The sequence below is a fragment of the Daldinia vernicosa genome, assembly GCF_022497035.1.
Source record: "Daldinia vernicosa strain CBS 139.73 unplaced genomic scaffold F5Y00scaffold_12, whole genome shotgun sequence".
Classification (NCBI taxonomy): Eukaryota; Fungi; Ascomycota; class Sordariomycetes; order Xylariales; family Hypoxylaceae; genus Daldinia; species Daldinia vernicosa.
In genome coordinates, this window is record NW_025953928.1 from 405,589 (window position 1) to 417,920 (window position 12,332).

Below are 12,332 nucleotides of genomic sequence, written 5' to 3' on the forward strand. Positions count from 1 at the left end.
AGTTTTCTGAGCTGAATGTCAGATGCGTTAAGTTCGGATCAACTTTCTGATAGTTACATACATAGCCGGCAAAGTTGAAAGTTAGGATAGGAACTGTTACTAAATCCCCTTGTCGTATGTTACGACGGGCCATAGTGGTCAGTCGGGTGATATCATCGTATGACGGTCGAGGACGAGATGGCTATTGATATTCAGACTGGACCCATGTTGAATTCAAAATTGTATATGTACGTAAATAGGGGCTTGCTAATTTTGAGCCGCGGGCCATAGTATTACAAGTAAACGGCGTGTATTTGTTGTCGTAGTAGCGGTGATTGCATACCCCCTATAATTACATAACTGTCTAACCTACGGATTAGTGTAATTTGATGTTTCGAATTCGGTTGAAACAACGCCAGTAGCTACACGGCCAAACATTTCACTACCTATATTAAGTCTCCACGATTGGAATATTGTTTATTCCGCTTCTCTCTTACTGTCGAAACGAAAAAATGAGAGGAAAGAAGGCAAACCTGAATTAAAACATCTTAGTTATTTGAAATCACCTAACTAGACTCTGTAATGATATCGAAATGTTCAGCAGCTTGTTTATGTACCTGCATCTATGGTCTGTGCTTCACGCTCCATAACCCCCAGAAAAAGCTGAGCGTCAGCTCGTCGTGTTTCATGTTCTTGTTAGAGGACGGGCTACCAAGGAGATCCTTTCATCCTGTTTGGTCAATGAAGCGCTGCTATGTAACATTTCGAAGCATTCTGAGACGCCGATGCTGTAATACTCATGATGGGTTTAATAGATTTCCTTCGCATATATTGTCAATTCGGGAAGATCCTCTGCACGCATTGAGAATCATTCAAGGGTCTCTCTGCTTTGGAGAGCAGCTCCTAGCGACTTGACCCAATCCCATCGTGATTCGTAGATCTCCCCTGACTTTTTGGACAGGGCTGTAAAATGATGTTTTCTTTATTTGTGATTGCCTTGCTCGTTTCAACTTCTTCTCTTCTTGTTTAAACATTTTTGCCTTCTGATTGATGTAAAAGTATTGCCATTCGTTTCTTTGCACCAGGTGTGCCTTTCTATTATTATCGTTATTATTTGTTATTATTAAACCAACATGTCGAAAGCATACCAATCAGTCGCTCTGGACGAAGAGCCTTTTCTTGCCAAGGAAGAAGGGGTAGTAGACGAGCAATGGACGGAGAGCCGAGAAAGCAAATCTATACTGGACCGTCTGGAAAGATTAAGTCCACATTGGGCTTGGTTATGCCATGCCGTTCTATTATCACTTTCTCTAACATTTTTCGCGTTATCATTCTGCTCGAAAGCTTCGAAAATGACAGACGCGGATTATACAGAAAAATACTCTGCCTGGTGTATGTTGAACCGAGACCACGCCGTTTTTGGATCAAATATCTAACAACAGTAATAGCGCCGGCCGCCAGTGCTGTAAAATACGAGACGCAACATTTCGACTTGCCTCCTTTCGCGGAAGGACCCTTCGTTGGTATGGGCGATGATGTGGATAAGGCGTGGGATGATATTTCAGCCAGTACGTTCTAGAAATGATGTCTAAAATTTGAAGGCAAACAAATATCTAACGGAAATTATAGTCGGTGACACGATGATATCTCGCGACGAGATGGTAAAACTAGGTCTAAATCCCGACACTTCCCTTGCCATCACCGACCCGAGAGATGGGAAACCGGGTTATCGGGTCGCAATCGAGGTGTTCCACCAATTGCATTGCTTGAATCTACTGCGACAGAACGTGTATAAAGAATACTATTCACCATTGGGAGGAGATACATCCGATGCGCCTGAAGATCTGACGGGCCATCTTGACCACTGCATCGACGCGCTACGACAATTCGTCATGTGCCAGGGCGACATCGGTGTCTTCAGCTTCCACTATCCGATGGGCGACGAAGACCCGTGGCCGAACTACAGCACGCCGCACACGTGCAGAAATTTTGATAGCATCCGGCAATGGGCTGTCGACCATACAGTTCCGAGGGGGCCTGACGAGCCGGAGCATTGAGATATATTCTCCGAGTAGATTTGTATATAAGTGTAATGACAAGCTATTGAATGAGCGATTTTATTCGCCAAATGATATTATGAAAACCGAGTTGTCGGAGATGGCTTTAAACGGTCGTTTTTCATGTCCTATAATGTGAGACAACTGTCGTAAGCCATAATAAGCCGCATTGTGCGAACGTTGACGTGGCTTTTGGATGGCAGAACTACTTGTTCGTTCATGTTGAATTGAAGAGCGAGTTGTTATTAGAAACTTCGCTCCGTACCTTGGCTGCCTTGATGCTGTATATTGAATGCATTGAATGTAGATGACTTTGCAGAACCGGAGTGATGCCGGCGGTGCAATAACGAGATAGGAGCCACTAACTTAGGATCTTCACGTGCGGATCAGTACGTCAGTACGTAAATACATCGAATACGCAATGCGAATACGAGAGTGGGTCGAAAGAAAAGCCGTTAGGGCAGAATGAAAAGCGGGTCGTCTGCCATTTCCGCCTTATCAGATCGAAAACGATGAGCCGATTTGCACCGTTTTTGCGCCAGTCTCACAGCCCAAAGAGGCCAACAGCCTATTACGTATGGCGAGAGAGTGGAGAAAAGATTAAGTTACCGCTACTCTATTCAGAACCCAGGGTTCTGGAGACCCGGAACCTTGACATTCCAGTGGTGTCATGCATTTGACGAATCAGGAGGCGACTTGCATCGCGGCCATCGACTCCTATTTCCTCCTTTTTTCGGAATATCAAATTTGCTACTTTGTACTGATGACATCTTGAATTTTGACGTCCGAATGGGCCGATGCAAGTCGAAAGATGAAAGACTAAATGGTTCGACGCTAGAGAATAGTTGTAGAGAATAAAAGCAGAACAATTTCCTCGTAAAAGGTTATTCTTTCTTGTGTCACTTACCTTAGGTGTATGTATGTACCTAACATATAAAACTTCGTCTCATTAACCTAAGGGAGTGGTTACCTCACTGCTACCCCCTTTTATTACCTAGCGGCAAAAAGTTTATCGATTTGCGCCTCTAGTCAGGAACGAAGGGACCCACACCATTACCAGCTCCGATTTAGTCCATCTAAAATCCGAGCCCAGTAAAAATTCCCAATCCCCCAATCGAGAATCAAGCCATCCCCACGCCGCGACTCGCGAAATTGCATATCAAAGCCGACCCTGGACCCGTAGGAAGATCAACAAATTTCTCCCTTTTATTTGTTGCCATCGCCCTCTCTTTTGCGGTTCTTCCCAATTCTTGCGCTTCCGTTCTTTGCATTCCGATCGTTTTCAAGATGGATGTCGTGCTTGAAATCGCAGATACCTTCGCGGGAGACTACATTTACTCCCAATTGCTTCCATTACAGCCGGTTGCTCCCCATGATCTTCCAGATGTCGGTACCAACTCCACACAGGTTCTGTCATCATGGCAATTCAAGTCGGCGAACCCTTATTTCCAATTCGAACCCAGCGAATATGCATACATGAGCGCCTGGGATAGAGATAACCCGTATCGCCAAAGCATATCATTATTCTTCATCACATGGTATGTGAACCTTCTCTGCATCGGTTGCCCCGTCTATGACTAGTTAGCGCTAATATGACAATTAAGGATCTTTGGCTTCCTCTTATACTTTCTATTTTCGACCCTATCCTACATCTTTGTCTTCGATAAGAAAACATTCCAGCACCCCAAGTATCTTAAGAACCAGATGCGGCATGAGATCAATCAGACCATGAGGTCGATGCCCATCATGTCGGCCCTGACCGTTCCCTTCTGGCTTGCCGACGTTCGTGGTTATACCAAGCTATACGATACCCCCGCCGATGGACCCGGTATGTGGTACGAGATCTTGCAGTACCCCTTCTTCGTCTTGTTCACCGACGCCTGCATCTACTTGATTCATCGTGGCCTACACCACCCGTTGATTTACAAGCACCTGCACAAGCCTCACCACAAGTGGATCATGCCTACTCCTTACGCTTCCTACGCTTTCCACCCCGTTGACGGCTGGTCGCAATCGCTCCCGTACCACATCTTCCCCATCTTGTTCCCGTTGAATAAGTTTGCGTCTGTTGCCTTCTTCGTCTTCATCAACTTCTGGACCATCATGATCCACGACGGCGAGTATATGGCTAACAGCCCCGTTATCAACGGTGCCGCCTGCCACACGATGCATCATCTGTACTTCAACTACAACTATGGCCAGTATACCACCTTGTGGGATAGGCTCGGCAAGAGTTACCGCAAGCCCGACCCCGACCTATTCCAGAAGGAGAAGAAGATGGGCGAGGCGCAATGGAGGGCGCAGGTCAAGGAGATGGAAAAGATCGTGAAAGAGGTCGAGGGCGAAGACGACCGCAGCTACGATGCCGGAAAGGTCAAGAAGAACAACTAGGCACTTCGATTATTGTTTAGACGCGGTATTTTATCTTCGTCGATGCGCAAGGATCAGCTTTCCGGGGATAACTGGAAAGGGATGCCTTGCCTTTTGCAAAAAAAGAACGAGCGCGATGTTGTGCGATACGGAGATTTAATTAGTGCTAGTTGCACGGCAGAGTATTGTATATAATAGGCAGAATGCTGGGCCTCTAATGATGTGACGGCGTTCGGGATATCTAGAAAAGAGGATTCGGAATCAATTCCATTCCGACTCGAAACTCGAAGCCGAGTTGTGGGCTTCGTAGATGGAAAGAAGAGACGACTCTTGTCCCGTCGCTGCCTCGAAAAATAATGGACTGATGGATATACTACATTATATAATGACCCAAATAAACCTAATGTTTTCTATGAACCTTTTTAGTTTGAATCAATGACGTTGGTTGTACGTGGGTGCGGATTTAGATGCTTGGATGATGCTAGGAATACGCATGGCCGTTATGGTGAGACTTCGGTGTAGCATTAAAGGCTATATTCATGAGAATTTCAGACTTGTACTTCGGTCCGAGGTGGTACTGCTTTAGTAGTTCTATCTTCGTCCTACATACGAGATCGAAAGGGGACTAGGTATGGGATGGACATATGTCACATTTAGCTCTCTTATGGTTTTGAGGATACACAAGGCTAGCTGAGACGCGCATGCATGTGCATATTGATAGACTTCGATATTGTATTGAGATAAGGAAATTGTGATGAGTTGTAGATTTCGAACGATCCATTACCGTCCTCCGTAGCCGTAGACGTACTCCACGGCTACATAGTAAAATGATACAACAGTTTCAACATGAAGCTCCCTTCCCCGTCCTAGGATACACCTGAGCATGCGATACCAATGGCACAATTTAATCGTGCTGGATACCGAGCTACGGATGCTTCTCCTACTACGGTATGAGTATAATACCCCCACTAACGAATAAGTCCACACCCGTAAACGCCGTCGCAAAATGAAAGGAACACACGCGAACGCTCATCGCGATGAATATAGGTCGGTCCGTAGCCCCCATCCCACCTACCATCGGTCCACCTCCAATGTCTACGCTGGCAACCGACCAGCCCAAGACTCCCCACCCGTACTCTCACAAACCTATAAATATACACACACCCAGGTTCTTACACCTATAGGGCAGACACGGTCATCGTAGACCAGCGAGGCCTATAGCCGCACACGCACACGCTCATGAGAAACTGACGAACTTGGGATCCTTGGGCCTCCCATCCGCCGCGATGCCATTTGCGCTGAATCGCTGCTCCATGTAGACCCTGCGCGCCTCGTCGAAGCGCATGCGCCTCTTCTTCATAATCGCAAGAATCTGGGCCTTCGCCTCGTCGTCAAGACCCGCGCGGGCATCGCCCCCTTCTACGTTGGCGCCTAGATCGAAGGTGCTGCTCGACAGACCCGCTTCGATGTCGCCCGCGAATGAGCCGGGGAGCCGCGCGTACAGGTGCGAGCGCCCGGGGAGAATCGGTACCCAGTAATTCCGGGTGAGGTAGAGGATCGTGCCGGTGACGAGCACGAGGAAGGATAGGGAGTAGAGGAGATATGCCATTTTTTCGATTTCGGAGGGGTATTCGTGCGTGAGGATAAATGATATCACAGTGGGCGGATTGAATTGAGGCAGCCGATGGGTGGTGGATTAGAAAGCCACAGTTTCAGAAGTAAAAGGTAGGTTTCGTGGCTGGAAAGTCGAAGAAACACACAGGAAAAGAAACAAGAAAAGGAAGGGAGTGAATGAAGATTGCAATTGCAAAAAAACGAGTTAGAAAAATAGGTAGCTATCGTGATTTTTTCTTACGCGTAGGCCATCGGATGAGATGGTCTTCTCTCGCAGTCGAAAGCAGTCCCAAGTTTGTTAGTGGATTAGTGAAATTGGGGAATGGGGAGAGTGGATCGTAGGGTCCGGCCGTCTTAACCGGACTGACGACAAAACTGCAGGTGGGAAATGCACCTATGGAAACCAATTAGAGCTGAGTGGGTGTTGGAGGCGCAGAGTTGACGAGACATGTGGCTCGTGCGTCTTACGTGTCCCATGTTTGTTTGAAGTGGATAGAGCGTGTACATCAGTACCTATGTTAGGTAATCCGTAGTTAAGTAAATCTACAACATTTCATAGACGCTAATACAGATACGGCTAATTAAGCGACTCCCACACTCGACCATTTGCGCCTGTGAACTTTTCGAAATCGTACAAGGTCGTCACGATAGAGCAGAGCAGAACCTCCGGTCCATTGAAACCTCCCCATTCCCGCGAATCTCACGATCTCGACCTTCATACAAAATGGCCACCAACAACGTCTCCGCAGACCTCATCTGGGAAATTGTCCGTACGTTCTAGGCCTATTCCGCAAGCTCGATCGGCTGGGTTTTTGGGTGGTAGAAGCTGATATTTTATAATTTTGACGTGCACAGGCAAGAACAACTCCTACCTCGTCAAGCGCAAGGAGTCTGGCGGCGTTCAGTTCTCCCGAGACCCTCTTAACTTGACCAACGTCCACAGCCGCAAGGTAAGGGATCTAACTACGATTTTGGAAGTTATGTTTGAAAACCAGGAAGACTTGGCTAACATGGGACTAGCATGCCGGATTCGTGAACCCCAAGGTATGAACATGAGCGATTATATACGACTCGATATTTCAATGAGACTCACGATTGGAACATTAGGCTGTCGGTGTCCAACCCGCGGAGAAGAACGGCGTTAAGGTCATCAGCAAGAAGGAGTCGGCTGCCCAGAAGCCTGCCAAGTCTACCACCGAGGTTACCCACAACGGCGGCCAGTCTACGCGAAAGTCAGTTTCTCCTGGATATATACGTCCCGCCGGTTGATCGCAACCTAGTTTACTAACACGCGCAACTACACAGGATCTACAGGGCCGTTGCCAACAAGACCGCCAAGTCCGGCTACCGACCCGACCTCCGCGAGGCCGCCGTCTCCCGCGTCTCTGCCGTCCGCCAGTCCCAGCGGGAACCCAAGCCCACCCCCGCTTCGAAGCCCCGAGGCTCTAAGGTCAAGAAGGCTCGCGCCGCCGCCGAGTTGTAAGCTCCTTATAGACAAGGAGAGGGAATAGATGGAATAACTACCTAGGTAATGACTACAAAGATAGGGCCGGCCGGTAAATAAGGCATATGCATTTTTGGTAGTCAATCCAAGTTCCACAGGCGTCTGAGGAAATCCTTCAACGAAAAATGCGTCCTTTTTTGTGTGATTCGAGACTTATCTCGCATGCTTTCTTGTCACATATTCCCCAGAGGAAAGGATTGAGACAAGGCACCAGTCTAATCCGGTATGACTACCCGGACAATCCTACCTAAGTAGCCTTGGTGGCCCCCCGGCGGGAGCGGTGTGCGCAGCGACAGCAAACCCGAACTCATACGTGTGTAGTACATGCAGCTATGCGTTGAGTTATTTAACGCCTATATCGTTACATACTAGGTAATATGCGTACGTGTATGTAGCTAAGGTAAGGTACCTTATACCTTATCTTGGCAACCAACTTAGGTTAGGGGGTAAGCCGGAAGACTTCACATTATTTATTAATCACGGGTTGGATTGTCCGTCGGCTAGTCTTTCTCTCGCGAAGCCGTAAAAGAATCAAAAAGCTATTAAAACTTGAATAAAGTCGATTTTAGCCCGTCCGGCCTTGCCCGATACCGAGAAGTGAACCTCGGGAAATGGCGATGATGTATGATGTAAACAGCCACGAGCAATATATGGAAACTCCATTCCGGACAATAGCCTCGGGTTAGAGGAATAAGGGACTGGGTACATAACCTGGTCAAACGTTAGGTAGCTACATACATAAGTAGCTCTGTACACCTAGGAAGAAAAGAACACCCGACGATAGGTCACCTTGAGGGATCACGAATGCTAGTAAGATGTTGAGTAGGTATTTCGCAGTTTCGCAGTTTCGCAGTTAATTCATAGTGTCATCGGACATAGCATATTATGTAGGTATGTAGTCAACCCTAGCAATCAGCTCCGCCGACCTGAGATGCCTAGAATGCCCAGGAAACAAAACTTCCATGCATGTGGTTTCAGCATGTACCCAGGTAGGGTAAGGTAGCTTGCTATTTGCTATACGGCGGAAGAGCTAAAAGAGTTACAAGCTTGCCTGCCGGAAACGTGATTGCGAATAACCAATGAAAGAAGGAATACTGCTTCGAATTCCGAACGTGATTGGTTCCTGCAGGCGCGGGATTATGGTGAATGCTCTCTTGTTTTTGGTGGGATAGTATGAATGCAAGAGGTAGGCATGATCGAGATGGTGGGGTAGCGCCAAACAGCAATAAAGCTAAAGTGGATTCCTCCTTCTACAATTCACGTCCCCTTTCTGCCCCGCCTTCTTGCGTATTAACTCAACTTTGCCCGATTTCATCATCCCGGAAGCTCTACATACATAAAAGCGTAAGGGTACCTCTTCTCATTTTACATCCAGTTCGCTTTTACATTGTCTAAATCTCTCTTCCTTTCGAACTTGCCGACTCTTGCCTGGAGCTGGAGATACTAACACACGTATTCGCTGTCTTAGTCCTTAAATCATTACCCCACCTCAACAACTTATAAATCGCGACCATGGTTAAAGCTGGTATGAAGCACTATGTCCGAACCCAAGTTTAAGGAGCATCAATACTAACAAGCCATTAGTTGTTGCCGGAGCCTCTGGCGGTATTGGCCAGGTTTGTCATTCTTCCTTCTGAATATAATAAAGCAAGAGCCTCGAAGCTAACAAAGCACAGCCCCTATCCCTCCTGCTCAAGCTCTCCCCCCTCATTGACGAGCTTGCCCTCTACGATGTCGTGAACACCCCCGGCGTCGCTACCGACCTCTCCCACATTTCCTCGACTGCTGTGAGCAACCACCCCCAACGTAGCACATGATGATGATCGTAAAGCCTGACACAGTAAATAGAAAGTCACCGGCTACCTGCCCAAGGACGACGGCGGAAAGGCTGCATTCAAGGATGCGGACATCATTGTCATCCCCGCCGGCATTCCCCGTGAGTCTTTAAATATTGCCTCAAAATCGATGTAACATAATAACTCACATAATTATAGGCAAGCCCGGCATGACCCGTGACGACCTCTTCAACATCAATGCTGGAATCGTCAAGGGTCTGATCGAGCTTGCTGCCGAGGTTGCCCCCAAGGCCTTCATCCTCGTCATCTCTAACCCCGTCAACTCCACCGTCCCCATCGCCGCGGAAGTTCTAAAGGCGAAGGGTGTCTTCAACCCCCAGAGACTATTCGGTGTCACCACTCTCGACATCGTCCGTGCCGAGACCTTCGTTGCCGAGATTGCTGGCAAGAAGACCGGCTCTGACCTAATTGTCCCCGTTGTTGGTGGACACTCTGGCGAGACCATCGTCCCTCTCTTCAGCAAGGTCAGCCCTAGCGTGTCAATCCCCGATGACAAGTACGCTGCTCTCGTCACCCGTGTCCAGTTCGGCGGTGACGAGGTTGTCAAGGCCAAGGATGGTGCTGGTTCCGCTACCTTGTCCATGGCTTTCGCCGGATACCGGTAAGATCTATCTTCCTTATCTCTAGGGAGCAAATGCTAACTAACAATGCTCCAGCTTCGCGGAGAAGGTGTTGAAGGCTATCAAGGGAGAGAAGGGCCTCGTCGAGCCCAGCTTTGTCTACCTCAAGGGCATCCCTGGTGGTGAAGAGGTTGCACAGGCCACTGGCCTAGAGTATTTCTCGGCGCCCGTTGAACTCGGAGTACGTACTCCCTCAGTCTTATTGGTAAAATTATGCTGACCGTCCTATAGCCCAACGGTGCCGAAAAGATCATCAACCCTCTTGATGGCATTACCGAGAAGGAGAAGTCTCTGGTGGACGTCGCCATCCAAGGCCTAAAGACCAACATCGAGAAGGGCATCAGCTTCGCTCACAACCCCCCTCAAAAGTAATTACCCCCTTAATTTACCCCCGGATGAATTTGCCTCGCTCATGGAGCCTGGTGAGGCTGCTATGTAATGTGTTTACCACATGAACATCTTGCCCACGGGTTTGGCGTGTTTAATAGAAAAAGTTAAACCAGACAGTTGAGCGATAATTGAGATCGAGTAGCTGATCCTATCTGATTGCATAGGTTGTAAGAGTGACGTAGTCGTCCTGATTAGAGCCAGTCCATGTCTCTCCATCGTGTCCAGCCAAGTCCGTTTTAAGAAATTCTGGAGGGATTTCGGGAATTAATACCGGTATAGGGGGCTCGTCTAGAGAGGTACTCGCTAGGGGGGCTGAATAAGGTTGTGTTTTCTGTTGGCGGGATAGGGCGGAAGGGGTGAAATGGAGGGTGTATTAGGTACGGGGTGGAACTCTGCGATGCTTAACTTAGAAACATCATTGGTAGATATCAACAACAGTAACAGACCAAACACCTAAACGCCGTTACTTCTAAATGCTAGATCCCACCCTGCCTTTCCTTTCCTTCCTCTTTTCCTTCCTCTTACGCCGCCGCGCCTCTAAAATTCCGGTATGATGGATCCTGCCATGCATGTCTTACGTGGATGTTCCGCGCGCCAGGAGATAATTCCGCCATGTAGTAAGTACCTAGGCAGATGATACATACGTAGTCTAGGTAGGTTGGTTAGGTTAAGTCAGGTGACGAGACCTCATTGCTTGGCAGGCACCGTCTTGATCTGGAAGACGGCGCCGGGAAGCTCGTTGGTCTCGGCCTGGACGGTGGCGGCGATGCCCATGGCGGCGAGGGCGCCGCGGATGATGCCGCAGGGGAACCAAAGGAACTAGTGGTGTGTTAGAAGGGAGTTTCGTCTGGAGATGTAGATGATGTAGATGGGTGGACGGGTGATAGGACGAGGAGGATATATAGGGGGTAAGAGACGAAAGCGAGGTGTCAAGGGAAGGAGAAGGGCTAGGTTAAAGGGGGATAGAGTAGGTAGGTAAGTAGGTAGATAGGTAGGTAGATTAAATACTCACAGGCTGGGCCCTCACGACGGCGTGGCCGCCGGCATCGGCGCTCATACGCGAAAGGGGGCGGAAGGCGTTGTCGGTTAGGACGTAGACGCCGCGGTGGTTGGTCTTGAGGTTGTCGACTTGCTTCTTGAAGACCAGCATCCACAGGTCCTTGCATATGAACTTTATGGCGTCGAGGGTGTCGTTGAAGCGTGGGCGGTCGCGGGAGAAGCTGCGGGGGAGGGGGAAGTTAGTATGATGTATGTAAGAAATATATATGTATGTATGTATGTATGTATGTATGTATATATGTATGGTAAGGGGGATGGGATGGGATGGTGGTGTAAGTGTAGAGGGTATGTATAGAAGATAGTATGATATAGTACGATATAGTACGATATAGTACGACGAAAAAAAGGGAGGAGACGAACCGCTCGACAAGCCCCAACCCAACTCTATACCCCAATCCATCCAACCTAAAGAAAACCGCATCCCTCTCCTCGTCCTCGTCCAACTTCTGCCTCCCCGTCCCCGTCTCCCCGCCACCATTTTCCCCATCAGCAGCAGAAGCGCCGGGCTGCTGCTCCGGCGCATCCAGCTCGTTCGCGACGCGGTACGCCATGGGCACCAGCTCGATCATCAGGAAGTCCAGGCACGACGTGCTTAGGAACGAGGCGCTCGGGTCCGAGGCGTTGAAGGGCGGGAGGGGCTGGTCGAAGGACGACATGATGGTGGACTTTCTTTTCTTTCCTTCCTTCCTTATTTTGTTTTTGATCTTATTCTCTTCCCCTTATTACTATACTACTACTACTGCTGCTGCTGCTTTCTGCTCTTTGCAATGCAACGTGTGCTGGGATTCTTATAAAACAGTAATGGTAGGTAGTTGTTCTCGTTATTATATCCTCTTTTCCTCGATATATATGTACTACTACGCTCTTGCGTCTCGTTTCCCGG

General features: G+C 48.5%; 6 protein-coding genes across 6 annotated transcripts; 4 read left to right on the forward strand and 2 right to left on the reverse strand.

The window, feature by feature from the left end:
- Nucleotides 1-528: 528 nt before the first annotated feature.
- Nucleotides 529-2,330, forward strand: F5Y00DRAFT_231356 (uncharacterized protein). Its single transcript, XM_048007010.1, has 3 exons — nt 529-1,371; nt 1,428-1,547; nt 1,609-2,330. Exons 1-3 carry the CDS (start codon nt 1,113-1,115, stop codon nt 2,034-2,036), a joined length of 807 nt encoding a protein of 268 aa, XP_047866909.1. The 5' UTR covers nt 529-1,112; the 3' UTR covers nt 2,037-2,330.
- Nucleotides 2,331-2,938: 608 nt separating this feature from the next.
- Nucleotides 2,939-4,823, forward strand: F5Y00DRAFT_231357 (uncharacterized protein). The gene is made up of 2 exons (XM_048007011.1): nt 2,939-3,574; nt 3,641-4,823. The coding sequence occupies exons 1-2, from the start codon at nt 3,324-3,326 to the stop codon at nt 4,425-4,427; spliced, it is 1,038 nt and encodes a 345-aa protein (XP_047866910.1). The 5' UTR covers nt 2,939-3,323; the 3' UTR covers nt 4,428-4,823.
- A 101-nt stretch (nt 4,824-4,924) lies between these two features.
- F5Y00DRAFT_231358 (protein precursor) lies at nt 4,925-6,475 on the reverse strand. The gene has a single exon (XM_048007012.1). It carries the CDS (start codon nt 6,013-6,015, stop codon nt 5,644-5,646), a length of 372 nt encoding a protein of 123 aa, XP_047866911.1. The 5' UTR covers nt 6,016-6,475; the 3' UTR covers nt 4,925-5,643.
- Nucleotides 6,476-6,596: 121 nt separating this feature from the next.
- F5Y00DRAFT_23677 (ribosomal L28e family protein) lies at nt 6,597-7,779 on the forward strand. The gene is made up of 5 exons (XM_048007747.1): nt 6,597-6,790; nt 6,876-6,970; nt 7,041-7,064; nt 7,128-7,252; nt 7,326-7,779. Exons 1-5 carry the CDS (start codon nt 6,745-6,747, stop codon nt 7,501-7,503), a joined length of 468 nt encoding a protein of 155 aa, XP_047866912.1. The 5' UTR covers nt 6,597-6,744; the 3' UTR covers nt 7,504-7,779.
- A 608-nt stretch (nt 7,780-8,387) lies between these two features.
- F5Y00DRAFT_231362 (malate dehydrogenase) lies at nt 8,388-11,209 on the forward strand. Its single transcript, XM_048007013.1, has 8 exons — nt 8,388-9,049; nt 9,109-9,140; nt 9,201-9,311; nt 9,373-9,460; nt 9,519-9,981; nt 10,037-10,181; nt 10,232-10,368; nt 10,555-11,209. Exons 1-8 carry the CDS (start codon nt 9,037-9,039, stop codon nt 10,559-10,561), a joined length of 996 nt encoding a protein of 331 aa, XP_047866913.1. The 5' UTR covers nt 8,388-9,036; the 3' UTR covers nt 10,562-11,209.
- On the reverse strand, nt 10,842-12,205 carry F5Y00DRAFT_23754 (transport protein particle component). Its single transcript, XM_048007832.1, has 3 exons — nt 11,810-12,205; nt 11,403-11,610; nt 10,842-11,209 (listed from the first exon to the last, which is right to left on the reverse strand). Exons 1-3 carry the CDS (start codon nt 12,103-12,105, stop codon nt 11,078-11,080), a joined length of 636 nt encoding a protein of 211 aa, XP_047866914.1. The 5' UTR covers nt 12,106-12,205; the 3' UTR covers nt 10,842-11,077.
- Nucleotides 12,206-12,332: the final 127 nt, after the last annotated feature.